General features: G+C 36.7%; 1 protein-coding gene across 5 annotated transcripts in view; it reads left to right on the forward strand.

The window, feature by feature from the left end:
• The first annotated feature begins 6,552 nt into the window (after nucleotides 1-6,552).
• Nucleotides 6,553-16,664, forward strand: part of LOC128212304 (cGMP-specific 3',5'-cyclic phosphodiesterase-like) — a 39,906-nt gene continuing 29,794 nt past the window's right edge. For 2 of the 5 annotated variants that reach the window (XR_008257424.1, XR_008257423.1), the window contains exons 1-4: nucleotides 6,555-6,918; nucleotides 8,005-8,669; nucleotides 9,169-9,327; nucleotides 12,912-13,001. Coding sequence is in view for 2 of the 5 variants with exons in the window: in XM_052917694.1 (XP_052773654.1) it covers nucleotides 8,094-8,669; nucleotides 9,169-9,327; nucleotides 12,912-13,001 (825 nt within the window). In the remaining 3 variants the exon portion in view is untranslated. Of the gene's footprint in view, nucleotides 6,919-8,004; nucleotides 8,670-9,168; nucleotides 9,328-12,911; nucleotides 13,002-16,664 lie in introns of all 5 variants that reach the window. The other 3 variants (XM_052917694.1, XR_008257425.1, XM_052917693.1) reach the window with 3 other exon arrangements.

Here is a 16,664-nt window from a genome sequence, read left to right on the forward strand (position 1 = left end):
TAGCACACCCGAGTCGACACTCTCGTGATCGAAGTAATACACGTATTCTGAGATGCACACAATTTAATGTTAGTAATTAATTGTCTTAATTAAATTCCGACACAGAGCTGTAGAAAACGATATTCATTCAAACGTAAAATAGCCGTTGAAATTGGACGATTTTGAGAGAAAAGTTACAACGTTTAATTAGTAGTGTAACATGATTGCCCATTTATTCTAATTGAGTAAATTGATTAATTGTAATCTATACCTGGTAAACTTAAGCGTTTTGTTATTGAATGGAACATTACTGACGTCGGTTCCCTGTCTCATAGGAGACGTGTCTTTTGTAAGACTGTCATCAAGTTATGTAACTGATTTAGTGTCGGCTTTTCTTGTGTCTAGTTGATTCTCTCAGAGGAATGTTCTTTATTTGCTCACAAAAGCTGCTCCACTGTATCGTACTGTCTATAAAGATTATTCTCGATAGAACACAGGGGTGAAAACAAGTTGAATCGACATCTTGCATGTCGTATATATCAGCCTGCGTTTAACAAGTATCGCAGCCGACACGTTTGTGGATATTCACGGAATATACAGCGTGCTGGCTAAACGCTTCGCAAGGTAGGAGTGTCTGCATTTTTTACAGTTTTGGTGAATTCAAATTGTCACGCTTTTTTCCTTATGTCTATTTGAAAACTGATATTTAAGTATGAATACCGTAACATATAACTTATGCATACTGAAAAACTAATGATGTCTTCGTTGTACATTATCAGAATTTAAAATAGAAATATTTTGATTTTGCATTGACAACTGCCGCTTGAAATGGGATCAAATTAGTTTACTCTTCATGGACTTATTCAAAATTAAAATAAACAAACTCTGAGGCATGCAATGACAAAACTTATAATTATATACTTTGAGAAAATAAGCAAATATTGAACTTACTTTCGGGATTCTAGCAATACGCGCATGAAGTATTATGATGTATTTAAATGTGGTATAAAATAACCCTCGAGGAAACTTTAAACTACATTTGTACTATAATCCAAAAGCGTTTTTTTCTGATCAAACAGTGGGTGCGTTTAATAACACGTTTTATAGCCAGTTATCGCGATGGAAGTTTGAGGTATAAAACCATTGAAGATTTTATTTGTTTTAATTTTGCTTAATGTAGTTATTAAAGCGACTCTCTCATCAATCATTTAACAACTTTGGATTAATTAATTTCCTGTCCCTAATGCAAGCACAATATAATGCTTATGACGAAATGATAACCAATCGTTTTAAAACATAATGATGATAACGCAATGCTAATCATTTGTTTTAAATCGTTAGATTGACCTACTATAAAAGGTGTTTTGATTTCAAAGATATGAAACATGGCCTTTTGAATATGCGGACTAAATTCTACTATCGGGGCTACTTGAAACATTGTGAAACTCGAGCTTCCAGCTCTTTTTTGTTAATACCTTCAGTATTGAATTCTGTTAATATAGAAATGAAATATGGTTTTAAAGCCTGCGCAATTCATGGACTTACCATGAATGATCAAATGTTTCCAGATCAGTACTGACATTGTTTGCTAAATGTTTGCCAAGACGTTTATTATTTCATAAGAAAAATATATCATGTTTAATGTTGATCATTTGAATATTCCTTTTATTAGTGGTCAACGATATATTTTGTTAAAAAAGAAGGCATTGTTTTCTCAATTTTACAGCAGTTAATCAACAGTCAGTCGTTATTGCTTTTAATCAGGTGAAGCAATAGATATAAACAGTGGATGGCACACTTAGTGGATAGTTTACACATTATATTATAGACCACTTAAAGCTTCAAGTTTGTTATGATGAACTAACACGAAAAAATGGTTATGCGACTGAGTCACCTCAAACCTTTTATGTTCGTAAGCAAATACAAACAATCTTTACCCACTACATAGATTCTCGCACTTAAGAAATCACAGCTCCAAATGGCTTTAAGGCATGGATTTTCACCGTGCGTGCTTGTGATAAGGCTTTTGGGATCAAGCTGAAATATAATTTGTCGAGAGCGAGGTTAATATACAATCGTCATCGATCAAGATGAAGGTTCAATCATTGAACAGATGCAAATTTCGCTTTCAACATTTACTGTGAAATTAAACATTCGTATCAACAAAGGCATTTATTCTTATATAAACTAACTTTATGGACTCAGATACGTTTAATAAACCACACATTTCAACGTGTTATTGTTATAAATAAGAAAAGCCATTAAGTTCGTAAGACCGCTGGTCGCGTCACAAAAGATCTGAAATCTTTGAGAAAGTATTTGTTATTTAATCCAATAATTTAAACTATTTATTCAAAGAGGTCAGACTGCGGATACAAAACTCGCGTCTGATAAAACGATCGCCCGTATGTTCTTTTGGTTTACATCTCCCTAAAAATTGCTAATGCACCAGTCAATTGTAACTACGCCCCCCCCCCCAGGTCCGGGGGATAGCGGGGACTTTAAATTTCGGTCCAGTCAACCCCGGGTAAAATCCCCGCCCTACGGGGACGAACTGATGGTAAAATCCCCGCCAAATATCACCGCACCCAAGGGAACCTAGGTAAGGCACATTCCCCGCCATATTTTGCGCGAAGCCAAAACAACCACATTCACCCGGCACTGCGGGGCCACCAGAAAGGTAAAAACACGGCCCATTTTCCCGGCTATCCCCGGTATACCCCCGGACCTGGGGGGGGGGGGCGTGGTTACAATTGACTGGTGCATAATGCATACAATTTTAATAGCTGTTCCGTGTTTTCATTTTTAAAATTTCAAACGGAACTTTATTCTTATTCATACTTTTTATTAACGTCGTGATTTGGTTTTAAAACCTTCTAATCTATCAACATGAAACATAAAATAGTATTTTCTTTGCAACAATGATAACAGAAGTCACGTTTGACAATCATCCGAATCAGTCGCAGGTCTGTTTTCCATATAATGTATATGCAGTCCCTGATTCTGATGAAAAGGCCCTATAAACCATGTCTCTGTTGAATTTAGTTTTGAAAAACCGAAGACATTCTAAAGCTGTAAATGTTTCGATGACGCTTAACAAAATACAATAGGCATGGCCCAAGATCTTGCGCGCGAGCCACCATGTTCGCATGTACACCAGATCGCGTGAGGGCTCTAAATCCACCCCACCCCCTCATAAGTTTAAGACTGAACTTTTAGTGTCACAATGGTCGAGAAATAAGCATAATAAACAGCAGGATGTTTTTTTAACTAATTATTCAATCCAATCAATATCGTTTCACCTTATCCCTACAAACTTGCACTGCAATGCTCTCATGTACGGTGTTCCAAAGCAGATATTAAACAAACTACAAACTGTTCAAAATACGGCAGCTAGAATTGTTACGAGGACAGCAAGGTACGACCATATAACCCCCATGCTACAGGAACTACATTGGCTCCCTGTGCAATGCAGAGTAGAGTACAAAATTCTAACACACACATTTAAAGCGCTCCATGACCAATCGCCTGCGTACATTGTGGACATGTTAGAAATAAACAGAGCATCCAGAAATCTGAGGTCGAAAAATAAGTCATTGACGTTAGTTGTGCCTAAACGTCGGACGGCGCGTTATGGTGACAGAAGTTTCCAGTCAGCATCAGCTAAGTTATGGAATGCCCTCCCATCTGACATCAGAGACTGTAACACCTTGCAAAGTTTTATATAATAATAATAATAATAATAATAATAATAATAATAATAATAATAATAATAACTTAATATAACAAATGGTTTAAATTTCAGTAAAAGAGGGGACACGAAGAAAATGTAAAGTAGTCGAGGTATTGTCATATCGTCGGTGTCGTTGAAGTGCAAAAACGTTCCAAATTATTCAATGAAACTTGGTTCATATGTTGGCAGATATTAAAGTATTGTATAGGCATTAACTTAAGTACGAACAAGTGTGAATTTCATTCCCAATGTCAGCCTCTTTTTGTACGTTCAGATTTAATAGATCTATAACATATATCCTGTTTTTTTTTGGCGTCATAAATAGAATCACTGTTTTCTCAGTCTTTACACAATTACAAGATTGTGCACAATTGACGTCTCCGCTGTATGTCTGGAACAATGTGTCTTACTTAATTCTGTTGTTCAATTATGTTTGCCAAAATTATCTTGGATTTTCTGGTAAGATTAATATTTATTTGCCTACTGAAATGTTTCGCCACAAAACAAAAGTGGAAAGGGATGTTAGTATAATTTAACTTTATTCCTCAGTACAGCCACGCAAACAAAGTTTGTAGGGTGGTTATATTAGTCATCATACGGTTGATCGGTCGGTCGGTCGGCAGGTTGTCAGTTTGGCGGTCTTTTTCAAAAAGTTTGTGAAATTGCTTCCATCGTTTAAGATTGATTGTAAAGTTTGTGAAATTGCTTCCATCGTTTAAGATTGATTGTACTGAAGATTAGTTCATATTGACACCACGAATTGAACTTTTTTTCATAAAACGCAGCCCGTTAGCATGCCAGTCTAATGGTACCAATGACATTTCACAGACGTGCGGTGTAAATCAATAATCACATTAATGATCTGACGAAACATTGACACAACCTGTCCGGTATATGTTGTTTATGATTTATCTCTGTTATTTATGAATAAGAAGTGTTTAATAAATCAAAACGAACAACAATGACAAGCTCAGTCGCCTGATATTGCATAATATTGCGTGATATTGCATGAAAGTGCGTGATATTGCATGATAGTGCGTGATATTGCATGATATTGCATAATATTGCGTGATATTGCATAATATTGCATGATATTGCGTGATATTGCGTGATATTGCATGATAGTGCGTGATATTGCTTGATATTGCTTGATATTGCATGATAGTGCGTGATATTACACGATAGTGCGTGATATTGCATGATAGTGCGTGATATTGCATGATAGTGCGTGATATTGCATAAAATTGCATAATATTGCGTGAAATTGCATAATATTGCGTGATATTGCCTAATATTGCGTGATATTGCATAATATTGCATAATATTGCGTGATATTGCATAATATTGCGTGATATTGCATGATATTGCATAATATTGCGTGATATTGCATAATATTGCGTGATATTGAATCAAAGTGTTCTTGAAATGCAAACGGAGCAATGCTTATCAAGCACCTTAAATCAAGTTTGACAACATACCGTATATACATCAAACTATTAATCACAAATGATGATTATATAATTGGCACCATGACACTTTTTGATATGGACTAGTCTAGAGAATATAACCAAGTTCTTTGGTAAACATTATATAATTATGCAAATGTTTTATGATTGACGATATATAAGTCAAACGAAGGTACTCGGTGAAAATGTTTGTCTATAGGCTACAGCTTTGTTTTAATCATTCATTACGTGTTGTATATACACAACTCCAGTATTCTACTCTAAAGTGTTTGTCATTGTAGTTAATACATACTTATGGTCAAGTACATATCAACTCACTCTTGTGATAATATCAAGGTCAATACTCTTCTGGTTGATTGTCTTGGGCGACTCAACTTGTAAATGTAAACGAACTGGTTTTTATCAGATTAAAACCTTTAACACTTAAAACAATTTGAAACTGTTAATACGAAAACTTTTTCACATAATAGTAATGTTATTCTAAAGTGTTTGTTAACTATTATATTTGAAATGTACTGTTTTCTAACATAGGTCTGAAACCGACAAGGTAGTTACTAAACTGTAAGCCGAACTAAGCTGAGACAATCAACTTATCTCAATAGTAACAATTCACAGCTTAATCTAAAGTAGCAATGTAAAAAAATGTGAATCAATTTGAGAAACCGGATGCGAATGACGTAGGTTGTAAAGAAATCGTAAATGTATTTCGGAAGTCAATTATAAATGTTAATATTTGAGTGTTACGAAAACACACTGCCTTAAAGGTTCATGTATTCTTTTCATCCAATGGCCAGTAGAAGGCCTAGATAAACAAACCATAGGTTAATGTGGTCCGCATGTTTACTCGGAGTACTGATATGAATTGTAAAATTCTAAACATCCATCACATTGCCATAAGCAAACACGATCCAGATATTTACATGCATGGCATTTAAACCTTACTTTAATATCGTGAACCGTCCAAGTGGCTTCACTCTCTCTCTCTCTCTCTAAGTGGCAAAACAAAACCTATTCAGATGTTTGATGATGTACCTATAGTTCAACATCATCGTGCGTATGAAGTAAGTGGAAGTTATAATAGTTCGTCCTCGCGTACTTATCGTAATTCATTTCGAAATTTCGTGATTTAAGATGTCTGCATATCGATGCATTCGTTTTTTTCAAAAAGCGTGATATAATAATATTATTATACCAATATTATTGTTAACAGACCGTGAAAGAAAACCATTTTGTATACTACACCTAGTATACGTATACTACAGTTACACTTTATTTAGAAAGTCGTGTTGCTTTCAAGTATTTATTGCAATTGTGATTGGCTTATTCTCAATATACAATTTACCACAGTAAGGGAATACTCACCTATGGAAGGCAGTAGCGGATGTGGATATTGCATTTTGCCAATAACATCACTATCAGCTATTCGTTTAAGTTACACCTGATCTCCTGGTTGTAGTTTATCTAGCCTCTGTCTGATGGTAACAAACATAGCTACCGGACTATGGATTAAACTGTCAGATTCTGTAGCCACATTATCTGGTCAGCGTTCGGCAATAATAAGGCTGGATTATCGATCATTTAAAGTCCGCTGAATGTCCTCCTCAATACATACTATAAACCAGCTAGCATGCGGCTAGCAGGCTCACACGATATCTGTGCCTTGTTCATATCGTATGTGGCCTAATTTACAGGGATGCAGGATGAAACTGTTAAGTGGATGGATATGCTTACTTTAAATAGGTATTTTTGATTTAGTTTACTTTACTATTACTTTCATTGCAATTAATTGATGTGCCCTTAATAATTCTCTCTTATTGCTCGTTGATTTCAACTGATTGTATAGATACTTGTATATTCGTATGTACGGTAATTATCACACAATACGCATGCATTTGGTATTTGTGTATTTTAATAGACAGTTATTGTATATCATTGATTTTGTGACGCTTATGTTTCGAAAATGATAATGGTATTCGTATGCTACGCGTTATACATGTATGTTGGTCATGAGCTAAACTGTTAATGAAATCTGCTAGTACTTGCGAACTGAATCGATTCATACATCCTTCAGATAATTGAAACAACTATATTTAGAAAATGTAAAACGAGAGTCTAGATGTAAATGTATATTGTAGACCAAAGTCGTACCGATGGATATTTGATAACTTACGGAACGGTTTCTTTCCTTCATTCCAAAGCAAATCCATTTTGCTATGAACTGAAAATTAAGAGAGTTTGATATCTGAAATCAGAATGCCTGCTGACCAGATATTCATTTTAAATCATTGTAAGTGTATTGAAAGAATATGAGCACACAATAGCGAAACAAATAATACAAACAAGATTGTTACCCACGAGATCAATTAAAATAATACTATCCTTTATCAAACTGCAATAATTATATAACTCAAAAGTTATATTATTTTTAAACATATCAAATACTCTTTCGAGTGATTAAGAGTATAAATGAGGTAGCCAGGGGTGGTATGCAATATTCAACTTAAGTAAATCTTATGGTCATAAATGACGGACTTCATTCACTCTATTGGTCAGTTTTAAATAACAACTAATCCGATTAGCTACATCGTTCTTAGATCAATTAAAAATCAATATAGAATAATACCCCGGCCTCGCTATATGTCATCGTTACAAATGTTTAAGTAATATGGCCAGCTCATTTGTTCATCGTATACCTACCTCATCGCATTCATATATCATACAGTCATTGGACATTCTTAGCTGAGAGTAGGCTTTTGCAAACAATATATAATCAAATTTAATTCTATTTTGCACTGCCAGGGCTTATAAGTACATGTACTTTTTCAGGGACACAGGATAAAAGGGTATGCACTTTGCATCATTGACTATCTTTTTGCAACGCTAATCACCGAGGGTAACACTTGTTGATACCAATAATGGAGCCTGAATCACCCCCGCAGTTGCGGGAAGAAGACGTAGAAAAGTATCTACTTTACAATACTGAGTTCCTGGAAAACTGGATCAAGAAACATGGGACACCTGAACTCATTTACAAAATAAAAAACATGGACGTTATGGACAAACCACAATTCAGCACTGCGTCCCGCAACTCAATCACATCAAACATGTTTAAGAACTATGTCGACGGCATGGTAAGGAAACGGAAAAAGTCCCTAGTTACAAGGGACAAGCTGTTAGCTATGAATGAATCTGAAATGTTCATGGAGCTGATCAGAGACATTGCAAGTGAACTTGATGTGAACGTTTTATGTCACAAGATTTTAAGGAATGTGAGTGTTCTTACGGGTAGCGATAGAGGGAGTATGTTTCTTGTGAGGGGGTCAAAGCATAACCGGTACCTTGTTTCAAAACTGTTTGATGTGACAGAAAATTCAACCCTTGAAGAATCTCTGCATTCAGAGGATAATGAAATCAAAGTTCCATTTGGTTGTGGCATTGCAGGGCATGTTGCTCGGACCAAAGAAACCATTAATATAACAGAAGCATATGAGGTTCGTATGAATTCCATTAAATTATAAATATGGAAATGAATTTGCTTTAAAATGAATCTGCAGTTCGATTGTGTTATTAGTAAACCCCCATCTGTGCGAATGACAGGCATTTAAGAATAATTGTTTTGAAGGTTTCCCATTCTGATGAGATAGAATTAGTGATTTTTTCCAACCCTCCATTATTTATGAAGCACAACCCGTTTTAATTGTCTCTTTTCCAAGAAATAAGACGCCTTATTTTCATAGACATGATCGGCGGAGTCGGTAACGATATGTAAATCGGAAACAATAACTCTCAAGAAATTTCAATATATTGTGGACGACAATGACTCATTTAATACATTAACTGATCTTATTCGTATTTTTAATACATATCATGATATTTGCCACGGACCATAGGATCATTGGTTTCTTCTTTCAATTTTCCAATTAAAATAAAATAAGAACTGCAATCTAAGGTTTTATCAACGCTTACCAACATTCCATAAATGTGTTACAGGATCCTCGCTTCAACAAATCAGTGGATGCAAGGACCGGGTACAGAACTCACAGTATTCTGTGCATGCCGATACTCAACCACGAGTCGGAGGTGATAGGGGTCGCTCAAATCATCAACAAAATCACCGGCAATCATGTCTTTGAAGACCAGGATGTGGAGGTAATCTAAAATATGAATATTTCTTGGTCAAATCTTTAACAGTAAGACGCACAATGTTGCGGTTTAATTTATATCATAGTTTTTAAGCTGTGATTATCAATTAACACGTAAGATTTAAATGAAATATTTCCCCAGCATTTTCAGGGAGCATTTATGGTAGTACAAATAGCAATTCACATTTCATAGGCTTCTTGTTAGGCTTCATCTAGTTTATAAAGCGCCCGATAAAATCAATTGCCTGCAAGTATGACATAGCTGAAATCAATGCACATCATCACAGACCTTTCTATGCTTATAATAAAATCAACACCTTTTAGATACCCATTCATTTGGGCATCATCTCTTGAAGTACCATTGATTGATGGCCAAACGATGCAAATAAAGCAACATAACATATTCGGATATGGCAGTTATTTCTTGTAAAGATTACGTGTTGGTATATGAATTCTATATCAAAACAGTAACGCATATTACAGATCCATTCATTGCAGCAATACCGAGCGATAAAAACATGATATCAATTATTACACAAATACAATAGTCCATCATTTTAATTAGGAGATAGTATACTTAAACAGTTAAGAATACCTGCTAATAAATCCTGAAAATGTATTAAAATATTTAGTGACAAATTTTTATGAAACCCAACACATATGATACAGTTATTATTATAATAGGAAAGGATGGTATTGTAAATGTCTTTAACTTCTCATAAATAACAATAGAATAATGATTGCAAACATGGTTGTGTATGTTATGAGTTTGATATCTCACAAATAATTGTGCTAAGAATAGTTTTACATTAATCTTGAACATGTCATAAATTGTTTTGTTAACTAACACATATTGGCTTGATATGCATGTTATAAAAAGTATAAATACTCATAATTGCAAAAAATGTTTTATTCATATGTTATTTGGTTCAAACAAATGTTAGGGGCTAGTCACCTGATGATACATTTGCAAGAAAAAAAGAAAAATGTCAAAAAAGACTTTAAAGTGACATCGTTGTGTAAGGGCATTGGATTTTTTGACAAATGTATCTTTCGAAATCTATGCGCATTTTTAATCATAATTTACTAGGATTGTCTACCACGTAAAAACCCAGTAAGTTTAAAAATAGCCTCGGTATAATTCTCTGTATTCATTAAACAGGGAAACCATTATGCGCTATTTTAAATGTTAAATTATAGTTAATTACACTGGAACTTTAACTTTTAGATATGCATTGGTTTATATTAGATGCTAATGTCAACCTAATGTACATTTCTTTTTTTTTCTTTGACAATCGCCAATGAACTATGGTACTTGGTGAACAATTTTCATTTATTCTGACATATTCAGGAATGTCAAATACACAAACCAGGAACAGGAAGGATTCAGGATATCAATTAAATAATAATGTATTAGTGAACGCGTTAGATGGCATTTATTGTATATTAAAATTTAACTCCAAAACGCCTATTTCAAAAATGGTTGCCATGGTAACCGAATATTTTTTTCAATTATTTTCTCAATAATAATTTAGAATAGTTATAAAAATACGATGTAGTTGTTATAATGCGGGATTTTCTTATATTTGAGCGATGCATATCAACTGCATCTTTGGATACAGATGTTTTAATAAATTATTGAACTTCAACAAATTTCAATGTTTTTTTTTCTTTCGAATTTGACTTGTCACTTACGATTTATGATTACAACTTCTGAGAGATCCTATATAATATGACAACTCGTGACAGATCCTATATGATATGACAACTTGTGACAGGTCCTTTATAATATGACAACTCGTGACAGATCCTATATAATATGACAACTTGTGACAGATCCTATATAATATGACAACTTGTGACAGATCCTATCTGATATGACAACTCGTGACAGATCCTATATAATATGACAACTTGTGACAGGTCCTATATAATATGACAACTGTGACAGGTCCTATATAATATGACAACTGTGACAGGTCCTATATAATATGACAACTCGTAACAGATCCTATATAACAACATGTGACAGATCCTTTATAATATAACAACTCGTAACAGATCCTATATAACAACATGTGACAGATCCTATATAATATGACAACTCGTAACAGATCCTATATAACAACATGTAATAGATCCTATATAATATGACAACATGTGACAGATCCTATATAACAACATGTGACAGATCCTATATAATATGACAACTCGTAACAGATCCTATATAACAACATGTAATAGATCCTATATAATATGACAACATGTGACAGATCCTATATAATATGACAACTCGTAACAGATCCTATATAACAACATGTAACAGATCCTATATAATATGACAACTCGTAACAGATCCTATATAACAACATGTGACAGATCCTATATAATATGACAACTCGTAACAGATCCTATATAACAACATGTGACAGATCCTATATAATATGACAACTCGTAACAGATCCTATATAACAACATGTGACAGATCCGATATAATATGACTTCTTGTGACAGATATTGCATATTCTTAAGGAATTAATATTCCAACCAATTCCAATTATGTTTTCTCTTCTCTATTATAAATATGTGTAAGAGTCACCATTCGGTGTAAAGTTTCAAAATACACTACGAAAATGCTTAATTTAAATTTTTCAACTGAACGTAAAAAACATTCACTCTTAATTTTGGTACATGCAGTCCTAATGGTATGCAATCAACTATGTTAATATACTAAACTAAGATTACTAAATTTTATAAATACTATTATGTTCTCAGACAAACTTGTTATTGTACACTTGTCAAAGGTTTCTTACAACTTTTTATATAGACTATGAAACCTTGTTTTATGCGGATTAGGATATATTGTTTTTTTAAAACCATTCTCAACTTTGTTACGATTATGAAAGAGGCATTCAGTCTGATTCGTCCCAAGTGCAGTTATTATCTCTTTTCTGTTCCGCAAGATCATGTTATTTGACCCGCTGGTTCTTGAGCATTATTATATACTTAGTCTAGTGATATCGCTTATGCCGGTCCGGTATGTGGGTTGTGTTAACAGTTTTACTCAAGCCATTGGTGTCAATGGACAGTTTGAGTCTAACGTTTTATCTTCCTCTACCCTTTGATTATTATTCTACCTAGTTTATTTCAAGAATTGATTTCCAGATGAAACGGGAGTCAGCCCCGCATTATCTTGTCCAATGATTATTTCACAGACAGCGTTTCGTGTTGAATATTCTCATCCTTTGACTTTCATTTTATCTTCCTCTTATAAAAAAAATACCTGACATTTAAAATGCCTTTTTGCGTTTGTAAACCCATTGTTTTACTGTGATTTGTCTGGCTTTATTCAGACTATTCGTGCGGTCTTTGCTTTCTGAATGTCGATTTATATGATAATTTAGCTTGAGTATGTGGTTTCTCTTTCTGAATGATTTTTATTTTATCTGACGTATGTTCAGTACTAAATTGCAATTTTGTTGCTGTTCCCTTTTTCCTCGTAACACTGCAAATTTATATCGTATGTACGTTGCGTTTGCCAAAAAAATGTACCATAACAAGGTATAAACTTACGTGTTGCTTTCTTTTCAGGTTTTCCGAAAATATCTCATGTTCTGTGGAATCGGCATCACGAATGCGCAGCTGTTTGAGATGTCTGTCCAAGAATACAAGCGAAATAAGGTAATTAGTATTGCCTTAACACCAACTCTGGTGAAAACACTCAACGCAATTCATATTCAAAGCGTACATCATTTTAGAAAAATGAGTTAGAAACTGAATTATTTCTTGTAGTGAAAATGTCTGCAATATTGAAAAAGAATGTCAGTTCTAATTGTTTGATTTGCTACTACAGCAAGCGATAACAGCAGCAATACATTTGATGTACTAGCAGTTTATAAAATTATAGACGTCTGTCTTCTTTTGTGGCCTTAAACATGAATTAAAACTCAATTTTATGGAATATAAATGTCATTGGAACGGGAATTGTTCATTTACACTTTAATGTAATGTGAAAGGCGACATTAAAATAATAGGCATTTTGTCAGTCAATGCAGTTTTGGAGACTCTTACTACTTTATGACTTCATGCAATAAGTGAGTGCATTGACAGTACCTCTTGTAGGTGAGTGCATTGACAGTACCTCTTGTAGGTGAGTGCATTGACAGTACCTCGTGTAGGTGAGTGCATTGACAGTACCTCTTGTAGGTGAGTGCATTGACAGTACCTCTTGTAGGTGAGTACATTGACAGTACCTCTTGTATGTGAGTGCATTGACAGTACCTCGTGTAGGTGAGTGAATTGACAGAACCTCGTGTAGGTGAGTGCATTGAGAGTACCTCGTGTAGGTGAGTGCATTGACAGTACCTCGTGTAGGTGAGTGCATTGACAGTACCTCGTGTAGGTGAGTGCATTGACAGAACCTCGTGTAGGTGAGTGCATTGACCGTACCTCTTGTAGGTGAGTGCATTGACAGTACCTCGTGTAGGTGAGTGCATTGATAGTACCTCGTGTATGTGAGTGCATTGACAGTACCTCTTGTAGGTGAGTGCATTGACAGTACCTCTTGTAAGTGAGTGCATTGACAGAACCTCTTGTAGGTGAGTGCATTGACAGAACCCCTTGTAGGTAAGTGCATTGACAGTACCTCTTGTAGGTGAGTGCATTGACAGAACCTATTGTAGGTGAGTGCATTGACAGTACCTCGTGTAGGTGAGTGCTTTGACAGTACCTCGTGTAGGTGAGTGCATTGACGGTACCTCTTGTTGGTTAGTGCATTGAGAGTACCTCTTGTAGGTGAGTGCATTGACAGTACCTCCTGTAGGTGAGTGCATTGACAGTACCTCGTGTAGGTGAGTGCATTGACAGTACCTCTTGTAGGTGAGTGCATTGACAGTACCTCGTGTAGGTAAGTGCATTGACAGTTCCTCGTGTAGGTGAGTGCATTGACAGAACCTATTGTAGGTAAGTGCATTGACAGTACCTCGTGTAGGTGAGTGCTTTGACAGTACCTCGTGTAGGTGAGTGCATTGACGGTACCTCTTGTTGGTTAGTGCATTGAGAGTACCTCTTGTAGGTGAGTGCATTGACAGTACCTCCTGTAGGTGAGTGCATTGACAGTACCTCGTGTAGGTGAGTGCATTGACAGTACCTCTTGTAGGTGAGTGCATTGACAGTACCTCGTGTAGGTAAGTGCATTGACAGTTCCTCGTGTAGGTGAGTGCATTGACTGTACCTCGTGTAGGTGAGTGCATTGACAGAACCTCGTGTAGGTGAGTGCATTGACTGTACCTCGTGTAGGTGAGTGCATTGACAGTACCTCTTGTAGGTGAGTGCATTGACAGTACCTCTTGTAGGTGAGTGCATTGACAGTACCTCGTGTAGGTGAGTGCATTGACAGTACCTCGTGTAGGTGAGTGCATTGACAGTACCTCTTGTAGGTGAGTACATTGACAGTATCTCTTGTATGTGAGTGCATTGACAGTACCTCGTGTAGGTGAGTGAATTGACAGAACCTCGTGTAGGTGAGTGCATTGAGAGTACCTCGTGTAGGTGAGTGCATTGACAGTACCTCGTGTAGGTGAGTGCATTGACAGTACCTCGTGTAGGTGAGTGCATTGACAGAACCTCGTGTAGGTGAGTGCATTGACAGTACCTCTTGTAGGTGAGTGCATTGACAGAACCTCGTGTAAGTGAGTGCATTGACAGTACCTCTTGTAGGTAAGTGCATTGACAGTACCTCGTGTAGGTGAGTGCATTGACAGTACCTCTTGTAGGTGAGTGCATTGACAGTACCTCTTGTATGTGAGTGCATTGACAGTACCTCTTGTAGGTGAGTGCATTGACAGTACCTCTTGTAAGTGAGTGCATTGACAGAACCTCTTGTAGGTGAGTGCATTGACAGAACCCCTTGTAGGTGAGTACATTGACAGTACCTCTTGTAGGTGAGTGCATTGACAGTACCTCGTGTAGGTGAGTGCATTGACAGTACCTCGTGTAGGTGAGTGCAATGACAGTACCTCGTGTAGGTGAGTGCATTGACAGTACCTCTTGTTGGTTAGTGCATTGAGAGTACCTCTTGTAGGTGAGTGCATTGACAGTACCTCCTGTAGGTGAGTACATTGACAGTACCTCTTGTAGGTGAGTGCATTGACAGTACCTCGTGTAGGTGAGTGCATTGACAGTACCTCGTGTAGGTGAGTGCAATGACAGTACCTCGTGTAGGTGAGTGCATTGACAGTACCTCTTGTTGGTTAGTGCATTGAGAGTACCTCTTGTAGGTGAGTGCATTGACAGTACCTCCTGTAGGTGAGTGCATTGACAGTACCTCGTGTAGGTGAGTGCATTGACAGTACCTCTTGTAGGTGAGTGCATTGACAGTACCTCGTGTAGGTAAGTGCATTGACAGTTCCTCGTGTAGGTGAGTGCATTGACTGTACCTCATGTAGGTGAGTGCATTGACAGAACCTCGTGTAGGTGAGTGCATTGACTGTACCTCGTGTAGGTGAGTGCATTTACAGTACCTCTTGTAGGTGAGTGCATTGGCAGTACCTCTTGTAGGTGAGTGCATTGATAGCACCTCTTGTAGGTGAGTGCATTGAGAGTACCTCGTGTAGGTGAGTGCATTGACAGTACCTCGTGTAGGTGGGTGCATTTACAGTACCTCGTTCAGGTGAGTGCATTGACAGAACCTCTTGTAGGTTAGTGCATTGATAGTACCTCGTGTAGGTGAGTGCATTGACAGTACCTCTTTTAGGTGAGTGCACTGACAGAACCCCTTGTAGGTGAGTGCATTGACAGTACCTCTTGTAGGTGAGTGCATTGACAGTACCTCGTGTAGGTGAGTGCATTGACAGTACCTCGTGTAGGTGAGTGCATTGACAGTACCTCGTGTAGGTAAGTGCATTGACAGTTCCTCGTGTAGGTGAGTGCATTGACTGTACCTCGTGTAGGTGAGTGCATTGACAGTACCTCGTGTAGGTGAGTGCATTGACAGTACATCTTGTAGGTGAGTGCATTGACAGTACCTCTTGTAGCTGAGTGCATTGACAGTACCTCTTGTAGGTGAGTGCATTGACAGTACCTCTTGTAGGTGAGTGCATTGAGAGTACCTCGTGTAGGTGAGTGCATTGACAGTACCTCGTGTAGGTGGGTGCATTGACTGAATCTCGTGTAGGTTAGTGCAGTGACAGTACCTCTTGTAGGTGAGTGCATTGACAATACCTCGTGTAGGTGAGTGCATTGACAGTACCTCTTTTAGGTGAGTGCATTGTTAGTACCTCTTGTAGGTGAGTGCATTGACAGTACCTCGTGTAGGTGAGTGCATTGACCGTACCTCTTGTAGGT

Source organism: Mya arenaria, chromosome 12, assembly GCF_026914265.1.
Source record: "Mya arenaria isolate MELC-2E11 chromosome 12, ASM2691426v1".
Classification (NCBI taxonomy): Eukaryota; Metazoa; Mollusca; class Bivalvia; order Myida; family Myidae; genus Mya; species Mya arenaria.